General features: G+C 41.1%; 1 protein-coding gene across 2 annotated transcripts in view; it reads right to left on the bottom strand.

Annotated features, from left to right (window-relative positions):
- Positions 1-17,728, bottom strand: part of SGPP2 (sphingosine-1-phosphate phosphatase 2) — a 135,161-nt gene that overhangs the window by 32,858 nt on the left and 84,575 nt on the right. For both annotated transcript variants that reach the window (XM_025404574.1, XM_025404575.1), the window contains one exon: positions 2,986-3,165. In XM_025404574.1, the coding sequence (XP_025260359.1) occupies positions 2,986-3,165 (180 nt within the window). The remainder of the gene's footprint in view (positions 1-2,985; positions 3,166-17,728) is intronic.

The raw sequence follows: 17,728 nt of genomic DNA, 5'->3' as shown, positions 1-17,728 counted from the left end.
GTGGGGTAAGGAGAAAAAACAAGGGAATTAGATCACACTCAGACATATGATTTCATGTCATAGGTGGGAATAGGGTTCATTAATGCAAGAATTGCTAGTCCAAATCTTACATTCCTCAGACCAGCAATCTGATTATCTAAAAACATTTTCTAAATGGGGAGAGAGAAGAAAGAGAAGGGGAAGATACCGAGGTATACAGTTCTGGGAGGAAGTTTCCAACATATAAGCATGCACATGAGACGTAGTAGGAATTGGCTTTAAGACTCATGACCACAACTACAGTGCTGGCAGTTTTAGTGAAATGAATAACTTTGATTTCTACCTATTCTTAAATCAGAGCGACAAGAAACAAACAATTTGACCAAGAAGCAAGGTAGATAGATAGCCAGGGCTATAATTTGAAAATCCCAACAAGCAACTTCTCCTCCTCTGTGGAAGATGCAGGGGCAATGGGACCAAAGTAAGAATCGGCATATTTGCGTCCAGATGTCAAAAGCACTTGTGCAGATTCTACTGACTCTCAACATTTGATGCTGAGTAATACTAGCGGCTGGAGAAATCTGGCTAATGCTGAGTCATATAAGGAACACACAGATACTCTGCTTATAAACTAGACATAGGCATGTAATCCACCTGCTTCAAGCACTAGTGTCTGTGGTATTCCGTAGTAAGATCAAAGACAATAGAGCACTGTCTGTATTAGGCAAAGCACTTTATCCTATCTCCCTTAGTCTTCACATAACCCTATGAAGTAGGCTCAGTTATTAGCCCCATTTTACAAATGAGGAAGCCCTTAACCATGATAATAAATGACATTGTTAATAAACTTTATCACAAAGGCACTTTCCCCTCAGTGCTCCCATTTGACCCTCACAACAAGAGCTTGGGGTTCAGAGAAGTGAAATGATCTGCCTGAAGTCACACAGCCAGTAAGTGAGAGTCAGAACTGCAGGCCATGCCTTCTGAGTCCAAGCCCAGTGTGTTCTTTCCCATGTAACACGTGAGTACCATAACACCTGATTGTCATGTCTGTTCTTAAGGTTTATCATTAACTAAGTCTCAGATTTTAATTTAAAAGTGTTAAGAATTAATGAGTTAATATATTTGGAAATTAGGGTGTGGGCAGTAGCCTCAACACACATTTAAAACATTTTATTTCAATAGTTTTTGGGTTACTCAACACACATAAACCAATATATATGTAAATAAATATATATAAATAAACCAATACATATAAAATATATAAATAAACCAATATTTAGAGCTGTTTATGAGCAAACAACTCAGCTAGCTAAATACATTCACCATTAAAAATCAAATAGGAAAGAAATTCACAACATGACTCCGATCTTATGAAAACTGCTACATCATGTAAGTTGACAAGAATTTTTTAAGGAGGACTGGGCAGCTCTGCAATGGATGTGTCTGTGGTGATGGTGGTGGTTTTGCTGCTGTGAGCCTCCACTTGCTGCTTTTCTCTTAAGTGACATTACCATGTTCATAGACTTCTCTGGGCACCAAGAGCAACCCAATGGGAGCTGGTGCTTGGCCCACTATGTCCTTCTAGGGCAGCTGACATTGGGTACAACATGGCTCAGCAGCCTGCACTAAGTTAATTCAGACAGTGCTGAGGGCTCAGACATTGTTTGACCTTGGCATGACATTTAAGTAACTTATGACAAAAGATGATATCTAGTCAAATATATTCCTTGTAACTGTCCCTTTCTTATGTAAGAGAGGTGTAAACCCAGATGACCAGGTAGAAGGCTATAGCAGTAGAGCTGGGACCCCACACTAGTCCTGGTCTTTCCAGCTACATGAAGCTTGACTTCCTGCTTCTGCATAACCTGGAATGTGGAACATCCCTGGTCTTCTGGGGTAAAGGGACAGGGAAAAACAATGCTGCCATTTATCTACAAGACTGCTAGATTTAACGGAATCTAAAACTTCCAGTGGGGCTGGGTGCAGTGGCTCATGCCTGTAATCCCAGTGCTTTGGGAAGCCCAGGCAAGCAGATTGCTTGAGGCCAGGAGTTCAAGACCAGCCTGGGCAACACAGCGAGATCCCTTCACTATAAAAAATTTTTAAAAATTAGCTGAGTGTAGTGGTGCATAGCTGTGGTCTCAGCTACTTGAGAAGCTGAGATGGGAGGATTGCTTGAGCCCAGAAGGTCAACACTGCAGTGAGCGCTGATGGTGCCACTGTACTCCAGCCCTAGCAACAGAGACCCTGTCTCAAAAACAAACAAATAAACAAACAAACAAATAAAACTTCCAAGGGGTAAAAGATAACACTTATAAAATTAAACAGAGGATTAGAGCCATAGGTCTCAAATAGGAAAAATAACTTCATTGCTGTAATAATATAACCTTTTAAGTCTTACTATAATTGGCATTTAAGTAGATATTAAGTAAAATTCTTCTATTTTCAGCATTTATTAATCCTCTGCCATTTAGAACATTCTAGAAAACTTCGAGCCATCGTTTCTAGTGGCTGAGCCTTAACCAGGGCACAGACATCCTTAGAGGCTAATTTGAGTCACAGACTCTTTGCTGCCCCAGGCCCCGGGGAGTCTGGCAGAGGGATTTGGTGGAATCATCTCAGCCCTGGAGAATCATTTACTAGGACATAAACTCCTCTTGCAAACAGAGGATGAGAACACTAATTCAAGCACTGTCTCGTCAGGCAGCCCAGGGTGATAATACATGCTGGTCTCCGGGGATGGTCCATATTATGCTAGTTGTCCTGGTGTCATTATTAACGGTGCTGATGTTCACACTCAGGCATAACCTGATTTAGATGCTAAATTATATGATCACTTTATTTATGATGCAATTGTCATCTGCTTAATAGGTTTCAGTTTCTCTTAATCTTTATTTCATAAACCTTAAGGTCTCTCAAAGCAGCTTTAAGAGAAAATTGAGAAGTGCAGCCTCTATTTGCTACCACAGTAGATGGGTAGGAAGAAGAATGAGACCACCTTACCTGGTATCTGTCCATAGTAGAGATAAGGAGGGTGAAGGCGATGGCGGTGGCCGCCATGGCGTGGGTGGACGGCATTCCATATTCAGCAATCAGTCTCTTTTCCAGTTTCACAACTGGAGGGGAGGAGGGACGGGGCCACTTCAAGATATCCTTGGCCACTTGGCCAATATACATCACCAACTGCAAAACCAAAAGACCGAGGTAAGTCTAATCAAATAAGGAAAATGAATGCATTTCCAAGTGTCATGTATATATTTTGGGGTTCTCAGGTTGTTGGCTGAAAGCTCCTTTCTCTCTGACCAGCTACTTGTTGGCAAAGTCTTGTAGGATGTTTTAGTTGGTAAAAAGAGAACAGGCTTTCTGGATTCCATAGGACCACTGAGCAAGTAAGATATGACATTAATGCAATATATTATTTATTTTAATCATATATTTAACAAACACTTATGTAGCTTATATAAGTGCTGGGCACTGTTCTAGGAGCTTTGCAGATTTTTACTCAATCCAGTAACACCTGGAGAATGCAGACCAATTTTACAGATGAGTACACCATTGCGCACTCATCCACAGGCACACAGTCAGCAAGTGGCAGAACTGGGATTAGAATCTAGAAAGTCTGACTTCAAAGTCTGTACTCAAACTATCACATGATGCTACCTCCAAAACAGGATGGTCCTGCGCTAAAGATAACCTAATACTCAAACTAGGAAGCGCTTGTTTTCAAATTGTAACACAAAAGCGACTGTTCTTACTGGAACAGCTAGTAAGATACTTTTTGAATGCCACTGTTGTATGTAGGCAACATACTGGATTTACTGTAACTTCTTTAATAATCAGGAGCATCAGTCAAATAAATGGCATGGGTATTTTCAGTCTTTAAAGACTCAGGTTGGGTGCGTGGTTAATGCCTGTAATCCCAACACTTTGGGAGGCCAAGGCGGGAGGACAGCTTGAGCCCAGGAGTTCAAGGCAAGCCTGGGCAAGATGGTGAGACCCTGTCTCTACAGAAAATTTAAAAATTTTTCAGGTGCGCATGGAATACTATGCAGCCATAAAAAAGGATGAGTTCATGTCCTTTGTAGGGACATGGATGAAGCTGGAAACCATAATTCTTGGCAAACTATCGCAAGGTCAAAAAACCAAACACTGCATGTTCTCACTCATAGGTGGGAACTGAACAATGAGAACACTTGGACACAGGGTGGGGAACATCACACACCAAGGCCTGTCGTGGGGTGCAGGGAGGGAGGAGGGATAGCATTAGGAGATATACCTAATGTAAATGACGAGTTAATGGGTGCAGCACACCAACATGGCACATGTACACATATGTAACAAACCTGCATGTTGTGCGCATGTACCCTAGAACTTAAAGTATAATAATAAAAAAAAATGTTAAAAAAAATTGTCCGGTGTGATGGTGTATGTCTGTGGAATCAGCTACTCGAGAGGCTGAGGTGGGAGGATTGCTTGAGACCAGGAAGTTGAGGCTGCAGTTCCAGATTGGGGCCACTGCACTGTAGCCTGGGCAACAGAGCAAGACCCTGTCTCAAAAAAAAAGGGCTCGATATGGAGGTTTTTTGTTTGTTTGTTTGTTTGTTTTATGGAGTCTCACTCTGTTGCCCAGGCTGGAATGCACACTGTACCCAGCACACTGCAACCTCTGCCTCTTGGATTCAAGTAATTCTCTTGCCTCAGACTCCTGACTAGCTGGGATTACAGATGTCTGCCACCATGTCCGGCTAATTTTTGTGTTTTTGTAGAGACAGGGTTTCACCATGTTGGTCAAGCTGGTCTTGAACTCCTGACCTCAGGTGATCCGCCTGCCTCAGCCTCCCAAAGTGCTGGGATTACAGACATGAGCTGCCATGCCTGGCCTAATATGGAGATTTTTAAAATGATTTTTCCATGAGGTCATTAACGAAGAAATATTCTCCCTCCTTTTTTTAAAGCAGAAGATAGAAATGAGAATTTGATGTACATGAACAGTTCTCAAAAGAAGACATGCAAGTGTTCATATCTACTGAAAAAAAGACATGGAAAAATGCTCAGCATCACTAATTCTCAGAGAAATACAAGTCAAAAATCACGATGAGATACCACCTCACACCAGTCAGAATCGCTATTATTAAAAAGTCAAAAAACAAAAGATGCTAGTGAGGCTGTGGGGAAAGGAAATGCTTATACACCGCTGGTGGGAAGGTAAATTAGTTCAGTCACTGTGGAAAGCAGTTTGGAGATTTCTCAGAGAACTTAAATCAGAGCTACTGTTCGACTCAGTAATCCCATTACTGAGTATATACCCAAAGGAAACTAGATCATTATACCAAAAAGACACATATGCTCATCTGTTCATTGCAGCAGTATTCACGACAGCAAAGACATAGAATCCACCTAGGTGCCTATCAATAGTGGACTAGATAAAGAAAATGTGGTACACGTACACTATGGAATAGTACACAGCCATAAAAAAGAACAAAATCATGTCCTTGCAACAACATGGATGGAGCTGGAAGTCAAAATACTAAGCAAATTATTTCAGGAACAGAAAACCAAATACCACATGTTCTCACTTATAACTATGAGCTAAATATTGAGTGCACAACGACATAAACATGGGAACAACAGACACTGTGGACCACTAGATGGGGAGGGAGTAGGTTGAAAAACTATTGTTTATTATGCTCACTCCCTGGGTGCACTATACCCCTGTGACAAACCTGCACATGTATTCCCCATATCTAAAATAAAAGTTGATTTAAAAAAAAAAAGAATTGGATGCCCACACCCTTTAAAAGTGAATAGGATTATTAACAACAGACTTGTTTATTTTGTCAAGGAGTGAATAGGATTATTAACAACAGACTAATTTACCTTGTCAAAGAAATTTACAGGACAACTTCATAATCTAATATGTAAGAGCAATGTATTTACTTAAGTACCTGCCTTTGCAACTTAAAGCATTGTCTGAGAACTGGCTGTACCAGCCCCACCCAGGAGCTGCTTTAACATGCATCATCTCAGGACCCTCCTTAGAATCTCTGTTTTCACAAGATTGCCAGGTGATTGGTGGGCACAGGGGAATTTAAGAAGCACTGCGCTATACAGTCCTTTTGTACAAATCACTTTGTTGTGGGCTTTAATCATAAAACGTATCTTACCAGGACTGTGTTGATCTTACCAGGGTTTTATTTAGCTCGTGATGGATGGCATTACCTTGCTTGGAACAAAACCCACTATGAAGAGCTATTTCAAAATAATTTTGATTAGTCAACTGGATTGCTGTAGGAGTTCCCACATTCTAGTGTTTTCTTTTAACTCCTTGAGTTGCCGGTTAATTCCATGCATAATTCCAGCAAACCCAGTCACCACCACCCCCACCCCCAGAAGGTCTTGCATATGTGTTTGTGCTTCACTGCCACTTTGCTCTGGGCTAGAAACCAAGAACCACTCCCTGTGCACAGCAGGCCAAATCCACAGGCTATAAAGCCTCAGCGACAATTACTCTGAATTCCATAGCTGCAATTTCCAATTGGACTTTGAAACTTAACTTCTTTACCATTCACTTAACCACCAGGAACTACTCTTCCTGGAAATCAGCTCACTCTTTTTATGTTTCTGCCTCCCTCCTGTGAACCTGTAAAAACCACATCTAACTGACCATTATCTGGGGAGTTGAAAATCTGGCAGGTATTACCGACTACTGGGAATTTCTCAGAAGCTGCTTGAAATATACTTCTCAGTCCTACTTCTTCCTCACCCACCAACATAAACAAAATATTATAGGCATAACTACTAATCCCAGTTCCCTCAAAAATACTTAACATTTTCACACCCTAACATAGAGGATAAGAGTAAAAATATATTTAAAATCCTCCAAAACAGGAAACCTTGAAATCATAAAAATAATGATTGGGTGACTCTCCTTCAGATAAAGTTTAATTTCTTTGAGGTTCATGAGTTCCTTTGTCTTCATTTATATTTCACCTTCTACGTTTGAAAGTTTTGTGGAATTAGGAAAATTATTCATTTTATTTAAAAATACTACAGCTGCATATTATGTCTCATTAATAAGTTTCAAATAACACTGACTGTGATCACAGCTCTCTTTAAACAAGAGAAAATAGTTAGAGCTACATTTTTCTTTTTTTTCTTTTTTTTTTTTTTTGAGACGGAGTCTCGCTCTGTCGCCCAGGCTGGTGTGCAGTGGCCGGATCTCAGCTCACTGCAAGCTCCGCCTTCCGGGTTCACGCCATTCTCCTGCCTCAGCCTCCCGAGTAGCTGGAACTACAGGCACCCGCCACCTCGCCCGGCTAGTTTTTTTACATTTTTTAGTAGAGATGGGGTTTCACTGTGTTAGCCAGGATGGTCTCGATCTCCTGACCTTGTGATCCGCCCGTCTCGGCCTCCCAAAGTGCTTGGATTACAGGCTTGAGCCACCGCGCCCGGCCAGAGCTACATTTTTCAAGTTGCAGAGGAAAAGTATCACTCTCAGAAGGTTGCATCCTGTCTCTGGCATTGCCGTTTGTGACAATGATGCTATGATGAGCCAAGCCTTGCATTCGGTCCCAATCCTTGAGTAGGGAAAAGAGTAGCACAGTAAGATTTCAGAGGATAATGTGAAAAGGCTTTGAAAAACAATCCACAGAATTCTATGAGTAGGTGTATATATATATGTGTGTGTATATATAGAGAAAAACTCTGGTTCAACTGGATGGCCAGGGAACCTGCGGCTGGCTAAAGTGATATAGGAGAGTTCCCTGACCCCCGTCACAGGATGTGCGACAGGCGTGTGGCTCGTCTGTTTGGCTGCAGCTGCTGCTCAAACCCCTTACGGGAGGAGAAGCACGCAGACGAGCAGGGTGCAGGGAGCCCAGGCAAGTGCTCTTGGGGCTCTGGTCCCAGGTTAGGAGTCTAGGGATGTGTGTCTGCAACTCTCAAAGTCCCAGTGGGTATGCTACAGTGCTCTTTTAGCTGTGCCGTCACTGACAGCTTAAGTGTTAACCAGCTCAGTGCCATCTTGGTACCCGGGTTCTTGTCCAGCGTGCAGGAAGGATCAGGTCACACATGGACTTGATGGATGGTGAATATAGGGGTTTTATTGAGTGGTGGAGGTGGCTCTCAGTGGAATGGATGGCGAGTTGGAAGGGGGATGGAGTGGGAAAATGATCTTCCCCTGGAGTTTGGTTATCCAGCAGCTGATCTCCTCTCCGGTTGTCTCCAGCCGAACTCCTCTCGATGTTCAGACGTTTTTTCTCTTCTCTCCTTCTCTGCTGTGCCATTCTGCTGCTCTTCTGTTTGTCTGCCTGTGGAGCCTGGGATTTGGAGTTTATATGGGTACAGGATAGCGGGGTGTGAAAACAGGAATGCCTGTTCCTATTTAGGGCAGTGGGTTTCCAGGCTGGAGGGTGGGGTCTTTGCCAGGGGACCACCCTCTTCTACCCAGTATTTCCCTGTCTCCTGTCTGTATCAAAAGGAAGATGGTTTAACTTAAGGATGGGTAAAGAAGCATCCAGGATACTGGATAATACGTAGTGGGAACTACTAGGAGGTTAGAACCACTAGAGTTTAAACTGTGAGGCACACTGCTACACATCCACTAGAAGGGCTAAGTTTCCCATTTTCTAAATGAAAATAAAATAGTGCTCATCTCCTAGATTTGTTAGGAGAACAAAATGAGAAAACATATGCAAAACACTTAGTATAGTGCCTGGCACATAGAAAGTGACCAATATACATTACTGTAACAGTCAGCAATTATATTTTTATCCAACAAATATTTATTGGGGACCTACTGCTATGGTCTAAATGTGTTCCCCAAAATTCACAAGACTGACACATCAAGAGTTGGTGAGGACCTGGAGCAGCTGAACCTGTCATATGCCTCTGGAGGAAACACAAAATGGTACCACCACTTTGGAAAATAGTTTGGTAGTTTCTTAAAAAGTCTACTTATATACTTATATGATAAGTTTCTTAACATATATAAGTTTCTTAACATATACTTATCATATGATCCAGCCATCCCACTCTTAGGTATTTGCCCAGGAGAAACAAAAGCAATATGACCAGATATATGAATGTTCACAACAGCTTTTTTTTTGGTTATAGCCCCAAACTGGAAACAACCCAATTACCATTAACAGGTAAGTAGACGAATTGTGGTATAATCACACAACTGAATACTACTCAGCAACAAAAAGAATAAACTATGGACATATGTTTACAACATGGATGAATCTCGAAATAATTATGCTGATTGTAGAAGCCAGACCAAGACAGATGACAAAGTAAACAGTACACACTACATGATTTGTTTACATCAAATTCTTGAAAATGTAAAGTACTTCATAATGATAGAAAGCAAGTAAGTGGTTGCTAGGGAAGGGAAAATAAATTACAAATAGGCATAAGAAAACTTTAGGGGGTGATGAATATCATTTTGATTGTGGTAATGATTTCAGGGATAGGTACCTATGTTAAAATGTGTCAACTTGTATATATTTTTATCTTTTTTGAGACAGAGTCTCACTCTGTTGCCTGGGCTAGAATGCAGTGGCACAATCTTGGCTCACTGCAAATTCCACCTCCCAGGTTCAAGCGATTCTTGTGCCTCAGCCTCCCAAACAGCTGGGACTACAGTCATGCGCCACCACACCTGGATACTTTTTGTATTTTTAGTAGAGATGGGGTTTTGCCATGTTGGCCAGGCTGGCCAGGTTGACCTTGAACTCCTGACCTCAGGTGATCCACCTGCTTTGGCCTCCCAAAGTGCAGGGATTACAGGCGTGAGCCACCATGCCCAGCCCTCAACTTGTATATTTTAAACATGTGTGAACCCTGTGACTACACTAAAAGTTATTGAATTACGTGCTTTAAATGGGTGAATTGTGTAGTACATGAATTATACCTCGATAAAACTGTTAAATATGTGCAGTTTACTGTATACCAATCATGTCTTAAAAACTGGTTTAGGCCAGGCGTGTAATCCCAGCACTTTGGGAGGCCAAGGCAGGTGGACCATCTGAGGTCAGTAGTTTGAGACCAGCCTGACCAATATGGTGAAACCCTGTCTCTACTAAAAATACAAAAATTAGCTAGGTGTGGTGGCAGGCACCTGTGGTCCCAGCTATTCAGGAGGCTGAGGCAGCAGAATCACTTGAACCCAGGAGGTGAAGGTTGCAATGGGCCAAGATCATGCCACTGCACTCCAGCCTGGGCGACAGAGCGAGACTCCATCTCAAAAAAAGAAGAAGAAGAAAAAAAGTGGTTCAACATTTTTCTGAAATGTGAGAAGCAGATGTTTGGGGAGAACCTGATGATGAGGCACTATGTTGTAGAACGGATCTTTGATCTTCTGGGAGATCCTGGGCAGAGGCCTGGCCTGACCTAATCTGCATGTCTGATGGTACCCTTTGATACCAAGAGTAGAGTGGGGATGAGGACATCAGGACTTGAAGGAAGGACATCAGTTAAGAGAATACTGCAAAATCCACGTGAGAGATACAGTATGATATAAGTCAGCAGTAGGGCAGAAGAGAGATTTGAAGAATATGTTTTTATTTTTATTTTTATTTTTTTATTTTTTTTAATGAAAGAATGGCTGATCGGGTTGATGAATGAATGGAGAATGATAAATAGGGAGAAATTACATATGGAAGAGAGGAGAAAGAAATCAATGGAATATGGACGCAGAGGTGATCAGGCACGTAGACGTGGTTTTGAAGTTGAGAAGGGCTCAGCCCCTGGTCCTCAGCAGGGATGGACGCTCTCCTGGGGGACATTCTGGTCAGTGCAGTGATTGTAGTCACTATTGGCATTTAGAGAGAGGAGGCCAGGGATGCAACATGCCTTTCAATGCACAGGACAGTGCCACTCTATGAAAACTGTTTTTTCGTGTCTAACATGACTCTCGAGTGTTCTGCCAGACATTCATGTAGGTGAAAAACCCATCTGTAATCCTCAGAGTTGAGAGCCCAACTCTCTTTTACAAGTAAACACCAAATATTTTCTTGCAAGTTGTGAACACACACTGAAGTTTCCAAGGCCATAACTACTGTGCAGACTGAGAGAAAATTGAACTTTGGTTTATTTGGAACTTTATCAAGAACTAGCCAGGTGTAGTGAGTGGCTCATGCCTGTAATCCCAGCACTTTGGGAGGCCTAGGGAGGAGGATCACTTGAGGACAGGAATTTGAGACCAGCCTGGGCTACGTAGTGAAACTCCACCTCTATTTTATTTGAAAATTAAAAATTAAAAAAAAAAAGAGCTGTTCATCATTTGGAGAAATCAGGTTATCATCAAGGGAAATGCTGATTATTGTATTTGAGACTTCAACACTGCATATCTGTGTCTTAGCTACCATCATTGGCACGTTCATGGTGATACTGCTTCATAAATAGTAAAGCACATTCAGGGATCCTACTATCCTATGAAATAAATAGCCTAGTGTAGAAATGTTACAACATATACTTATTTTAAAAGTTATTTTTATTATAAGGCATGCTATTTAAAAAAGTATATGTGTAAGTAGGTCATATTACCTATGAATTCTAAGGAAGTAAAAGGAATATTACAATATATTTAGACTATAACAAGAGGCGCTATTATGCTAATTTTAGTGAGGCAGACAGAAAAGATCACACACTTCATGATTCCATTTATATAAAATGTCCAGAATAAGCAATTCCATGGAGATGGAAAATTGACTAGAGGATACGTAGGGCTTAGAGGCCAGAAGTCTGAAATCAAAGGGTCCACTGGGCCACACTCATTTGAGAAGTTTTAGGGGAGGGTCCTTTCTTTGCCTCTTCCAGTTTCTGGTAGTTGTAGGTGCTCTTTGACCTGTGACCACATCACTCTGATCTCCACCTCTGAGGTCACATTGCTTCCTCCTCTTCTCTCTCTTCTTCTGCCTGTCTCATCTCTCCCTCTGCTTTTCTCTTATAAGGGTACTTCTCATTGCATTGGTCTACCCAGATAATCTAGGACGATCTCTCCATCTCAACATCCTAAATTTAATTACATCTACAAGGACCATTTTTCCCAAGACAACAATGTTCACAGATTCTAGGAATTCGAATGTGGGGATACCGTTTTAGAGGCCACTACTTAACCAACTATAGTAAATATTTAGTCAGTGAACCATATGGACCAGGTACTGTCCTGGTTTGGGGGAATACCACTGAGAATAAGATAGACAAGATCATTGTTCCCACACAGCATAAAAAATGAAACATTAGCAAAAAGTCTGCTTAGCTCCTTCGCATGTTATTTGTAAGTAAAATGGCATCATCATGCTTTAACAAAAAAGGGGTACTGGGTCTGGAAGAATTGAATAGTTTTGTCTAAGATTTAAAAACATTACTACAAATGTTCAACATCACATGACATTAGGGAATTCCAACTTAAAACAACAATGAAATACAACTACACACCTATTAGAATGGCTAAGTCCGAAACACTGACAATACCAAATGCTGACAAGGATGTGGAGCAATAGGAACTCTCAATCATTGCTGGTGGGAATGCAAAATGGTACAGCCACTTTGGAAGACGGTTTGGCAGTTTCTTATAAAACTAAACATACTCTTACCATATGACTTAGATCTCACACTCTTTGGTGTTCATCCGAGTGAACCGAAAACTTACCTCCACAAAAAACCTGTGCAAGGATGCTTATAGCAGCTTTATTTTTAATTGCCAAAACTTGGAAGCAATCAAGATGTCCTTCAGTAGGTAAATGAATAAATAAACTGTGGTTCTTCCAGACAATGGAATATTAGCACTAAAAAATGAGCCATCAAGCCATGACAAGACATGGAGGAGCCTAAATGGATATCACTAAGTGAAAGAAGCTTGTCTGCAAAGGGAACATACTGTATGATTCCAACTATATGACATTCTAGAAAAAGCAAAACCATGAAGACAGTAAAAAAGATCAGTGACTTCCAGGGACTGAGGAGAGGGCGGGGTGAACAGGCAGAGCACAGAGAAATTTTAGACAGTGAAACTATTCTGTATGATACTATAAGGGTAGATACCTGTCATTCTACACTTGTCAAAACTCATACACATACAGCACCAAGAATGAACCCTAATGTACACTGTAGGCTTTGAGAAATAATGATATGTCAATGTAGGGCCATGGATTGTAACAAACGTATCACTGTGGTGGGGAATTTTTTGGTAGTGGGAGAGGTTGTGTGTATGTGGTGTGGGGAGAAGGTATATGAAAACTCTGTACTTTCCACTTAACTTTGCTGTGAACCTAAAACTTCTCTTAAAAAAAAAAAAGTTGGCCGGGCGTGGTGGCTCAAGCCTGTAATCCCAGCACTTTGGGAGGCTGAGACGGGTCAGGAGATCCAGACCATCCTGGTTAACACGGTGAAACCCCATCTCTACTAAAAAATACGAAAAACTAGCCGGGCGAGGTGGCGGGTGCCTGTAGTCCCAGCTACTCAGGAGGCTGAGGCAGGAGAATGGCAGAAACCTGGGAGGCGGAGCTTGCAGTGCTGAGGCAGGAGAATGGCAGAAACCCGGGAGGCGGAGCTTGCAGTGAGCTGAGATCCGGCCACAGCACTCCAGCCTGGGCGGCAGAGCGAGACTCCGTCTCAAAAAAAAAAAAAAAAAAAAAGTTTATTTTAAAAAGTCACTGTGGCGGGCCAGGCATGGTGGCTCACACCTATAATCCCAGTACTTACTTCTGCTCTGAATGCAGGATAAATGTAACATACAGGTAGAAAGAAAATCTGGTTCTCTGGACAGTCTACCATTCATCCCAGGCAGACAAAAGGTTTTCCGGGGAACCAGTGCAGTCAATATGAAACTTGTCCTTACAGTGTGGAAAACCTTCCAGCATGGGGTCTGTTCTGGACGGCTGGGCTCATACGGGGACGGCAGAGAAAACAGCACTTTTTCTCTTAGTGTAGTGGTCCTTTCTGGTTATTATAATAAAAAATGACAGTGTACCATGTCTAACAGATTTCCAATTAGCCAGACTTTATTCTTTACACTAGCATAAATAACACCTAAAAAGTTTTGAAAACAAAATATTTTGAAATAACGTTATTACTAGTAAACCAGCCATGGGATTTTTTTTTTTTTTTTTTTGAGATGGAGTCTCGCTCAGTCGCCCGGGCTGGAGTGCAGTGGCGCGATCTCGGCTCACTGCAAGCTCCGCCTCCCGGGTTCACGCCATTCTCCTGCCTCAGCCTCCCCAGTAGCTGGGACTACAGGTGCCCACCAACACGCCCAGCTAATTTTTGTATTTTTAGTAGAGATGGGGTTTCACCATGTTAGCCAGGATGGTCTTGATCTCCTGACCTGGTGATCTGCCCGCCTCAGCCTCCCAAAGTGCTGGGATTACAGGCGTGTGCCATCGTGCCCAGCCCCACAGGATTTTTAAAAGCCAAGCCACACTTTCATTTTTGGCCCACATTAATATAAGATGCTTCTCCTCCTAGCTTCTTCTAAATGTCTGCCTTCAAACTTTTCTCTCTGTTAACATCTTCCATTCCCTGAAGGAAAACAGGACATGATGAACTGTTTTACACTACGTTTACATTTTTGTATACACTACAGAGCTGCCCCTGTTTGTCTTCATCCCTGCAAAATACCCTCATTTCAAAAGAGTGAAGCCTCCATGTAATCATAATAAAAGCTAAGTCCTCTGCAGGATGAACAGAGCACCAAGAGGCTCTTTTCAAATTACACCCACCATATATTAAAAAAAATGGAAAAATCCCAATAGCTTTTTTCCTTCCCTTGGCTACACTCATAGCTCCCTCCACCACGGAGAAATAGCCCAAGTGGTGCACTCTCAACTAACTGGGGTGTATGATTACTCCTCATGTCTCATGGGGTAGAAACACTGCAAACCGCTGGGATTTACAGTCTATCTATGGGCTTGTTTCCAGAAGGTCAGGAACTGGTTATGTCATTGACTGTTGGAGGCAAGAGAACAATGAGTTATAACCCAAAGACCACAGCCTCTCTATCAGTACATACCTATCCGGTTTCCTAATTTATCCAAATGCATCTCATTCCCTTTTTTTCTCAGCTTACCAGTAAGGTGACTTGGATAAACAGACAGCAGACTCTCATCCATTCCACTCCCAGGTGTATCCCTGAGAGAATGGAAAGCACCTGTCCTCACTGGAACTTGTATGTAAATGTTGTTAGCATTTGTTAGCCTCATTCTTCTCAGTTTCCAAAAAGTTTAAACAACGCAAACGTCCATCGACTGATAGGCAGATAAACAAACTGTGTTATATCTTTACAATGGAATATTATTTGGCCATAAAAAGAAAGTACTGGTGCATGCTACCACGTGGGTAAGCCTTGAACATAGTAATGCTGAGTGAAAGAAGTCAAACATGAAGGACACACATTGTATGATTCCATTTATATGAAATGTTCAGAAAAGGCAAATCCATAGAGATAGAAAGTAAATTAGCTATTGCCTAGGGTAGTGTGTGCTAATGGATATGGGGTTCCTTTTCGGGGGGTGAAAATGTTCTGAAGTTATATACTGGTGATGGTTACACAACTTTGTGAATATGCTGAATTGTATACTTAAAAAGGGTGACTATTATAATATGTGGGTTATATCTCAAGTTTAAAAAGAAAGATAAGCCAGACATAAAGATAAGTCCTGGTATGCCTCTTCTATGTGTTCTTAAAGTCTCTTGCTCCAAAATGTTATTGCAATGCCTTCACATATTGATTTCAGAATGGAAGAAGCAGCAAGCTATTGGAACTATCAATAGTCTCGTCTTCAAAAATCCAGTTCAATTCTGCCCATCCACAGGGCACTGAAGTGAGTACATACCAGAGAACTGCTGAGAATCCACTACTCAAAACCGTAAGTATACAGGATTCATTTTCAGAACAATTTTTAGCTTTAGAGGCTTTCTTTAAAAGCTACATTTATTAATGCCTAAAATGTTGCTCTTATCAAAATTAGTATATCATTATATGTGATAACAATTATACTGATTTTTTTGTTAATACATAATAGTTATACATATTTTGGGGGTACTCGTGATATTTTGACACATGCATACAATGTGTAATGATCAAACCAGGACAACTGGGACACTGGTCACCCCAAACATTCACTCCTTCTTTATGCTGGGTCATCATGGAAGCCTTTCAAATCAACACTCTTACAAAAAAGAGATTGCACTAGATTGTGTTTTTGTTTGTCCAATGTTCAGTCTTTTTTTTTTCTTCCTTGTAACACAAAGTGCTCTGTGGTCTCCTATTTAGCATCTGGGAGTGAATTAAAAGCAATTCTTGGTGATGGTTATTTGGAAAGATTCTAAAGGCTACTGTTTACCATCCAGTGTGAGAAGCTATTTCCAACTGGTGAACAGCCACTCATACTTCTGGCATTATTTTTATTTTTTAAATTCCAAGCTTTTTTGCTGGGTATGATGTGTGTGTGTAACACTGGAAGAAGCAATTTTAATTTCAAATTAGTACAGTGTTACTCATGTCTAAACCACCAAAACAGAGCAAGCACCAGGAATCACAGAAGATAATCAGAAAACTGAGATTTATATATTTCAAGTTTTATAAAAATAAAATAACTGAAGCACAAACAGTAGATGAGAAAAATTAAGTTACAACCTTTTCTTATTCTTTCCAATGTTTTCTTTTAAGCTCAGCTCTGCTTTTGAAATTTTTGATGACAAACACAAAAGATATAAAGATTGTTAAATCACAGATGTATGTATAGGCCTAGGAAAGCCACTTCCCACCTCTTGAGTCCACCTTTCATTGTAAGAAAGGAGTTGGGTTAAATAATAACTAACTTTTGTGCAATGATTGTGTTTAGTGTGTACTTTCACAGACATCTATTTTTATGTCAACGTCATCCCTATTTTACCGATGAGGAAACTGATGCATAGACAAGGTGAGTACCTTGTCAACAATAATGATGCCAGTGTAGAGAAGCTGGACTTTGGTTTTTTGAATGTGGTTTTCTGATTCCAAATTTTATCACTGTTTCACCACACCATGCTGTCTAGCATCTCATAAACTCACTACCGAATCTAAGTCAATCAAGGGTATATGTATAATACCTGAAAATAGATATCTATGCTATAAAAACCCAAATTCTATGATCTTAATCCTTTAGATCCATCCAGAGCTCAATAGAGGATGCTGAGTGTCCTTGGGGCTGAGAGATTAAGATGTCACATCTGATGAGAAAATTGCTTATCCCTACCATCCCACCAATGAATAGTCCAGAAAGCTAGGATCTGTGTCCCTGACTTGCCATTAGACAGACATCATATCCAAACGACTCCCACTGAGTGAATGGGTGTCTTCGGTCCTAGGAAATGTAGAGCACACTCAAACATGAAAATCATGCAGAAGCTCACCCTCCTTCAAACAAATGAACAGTCAATCAACCAACAGCCAAAGTCTGGGAGCAACTCTAAATGTTCATGACAGGACACTGGTTAAATAAGTTATGTAACTGTTAAAAAAAATCATGAGATACACTGTTAAATGAGAAAGCAAGAAGCTGAAGAGTATATTTTGCTTCCATTTATATTTTGAAAAGGTATTTACATACTAATGCATGTAGGTACATGGGAAACGGGATGGTAGATTCACTAGGGGATTAGAACTGAGGTCTGGAGTGGGCAGGAGACATGCTTTGCAAACAGACTTTGTGTGATGTTTCCATTTTTCATGCAAAAACAAATAACAAAAATTTACTTCTGA

Source organism: Theropithecus gelada, chromosome 12 (genome assembly GCF_003255815.1).
Source record: "Theropithecus gelada isolate Dixy chromosome 12, Tgel_1.0, whole genome shotgun sequence".
In the NCBI taxonomy this organism is placed as follows: domain Eukaryota; kingdom Metazoa; phylum Chordata; class Mammalia; order Primates; family Cercopithecidae; genus Theropithecus; species Theropithecus gelada.
Note: the sequence above shows the minus strand (reverse complement) of the source record. Positions and strands in the feature narration are given on the sequence as shown.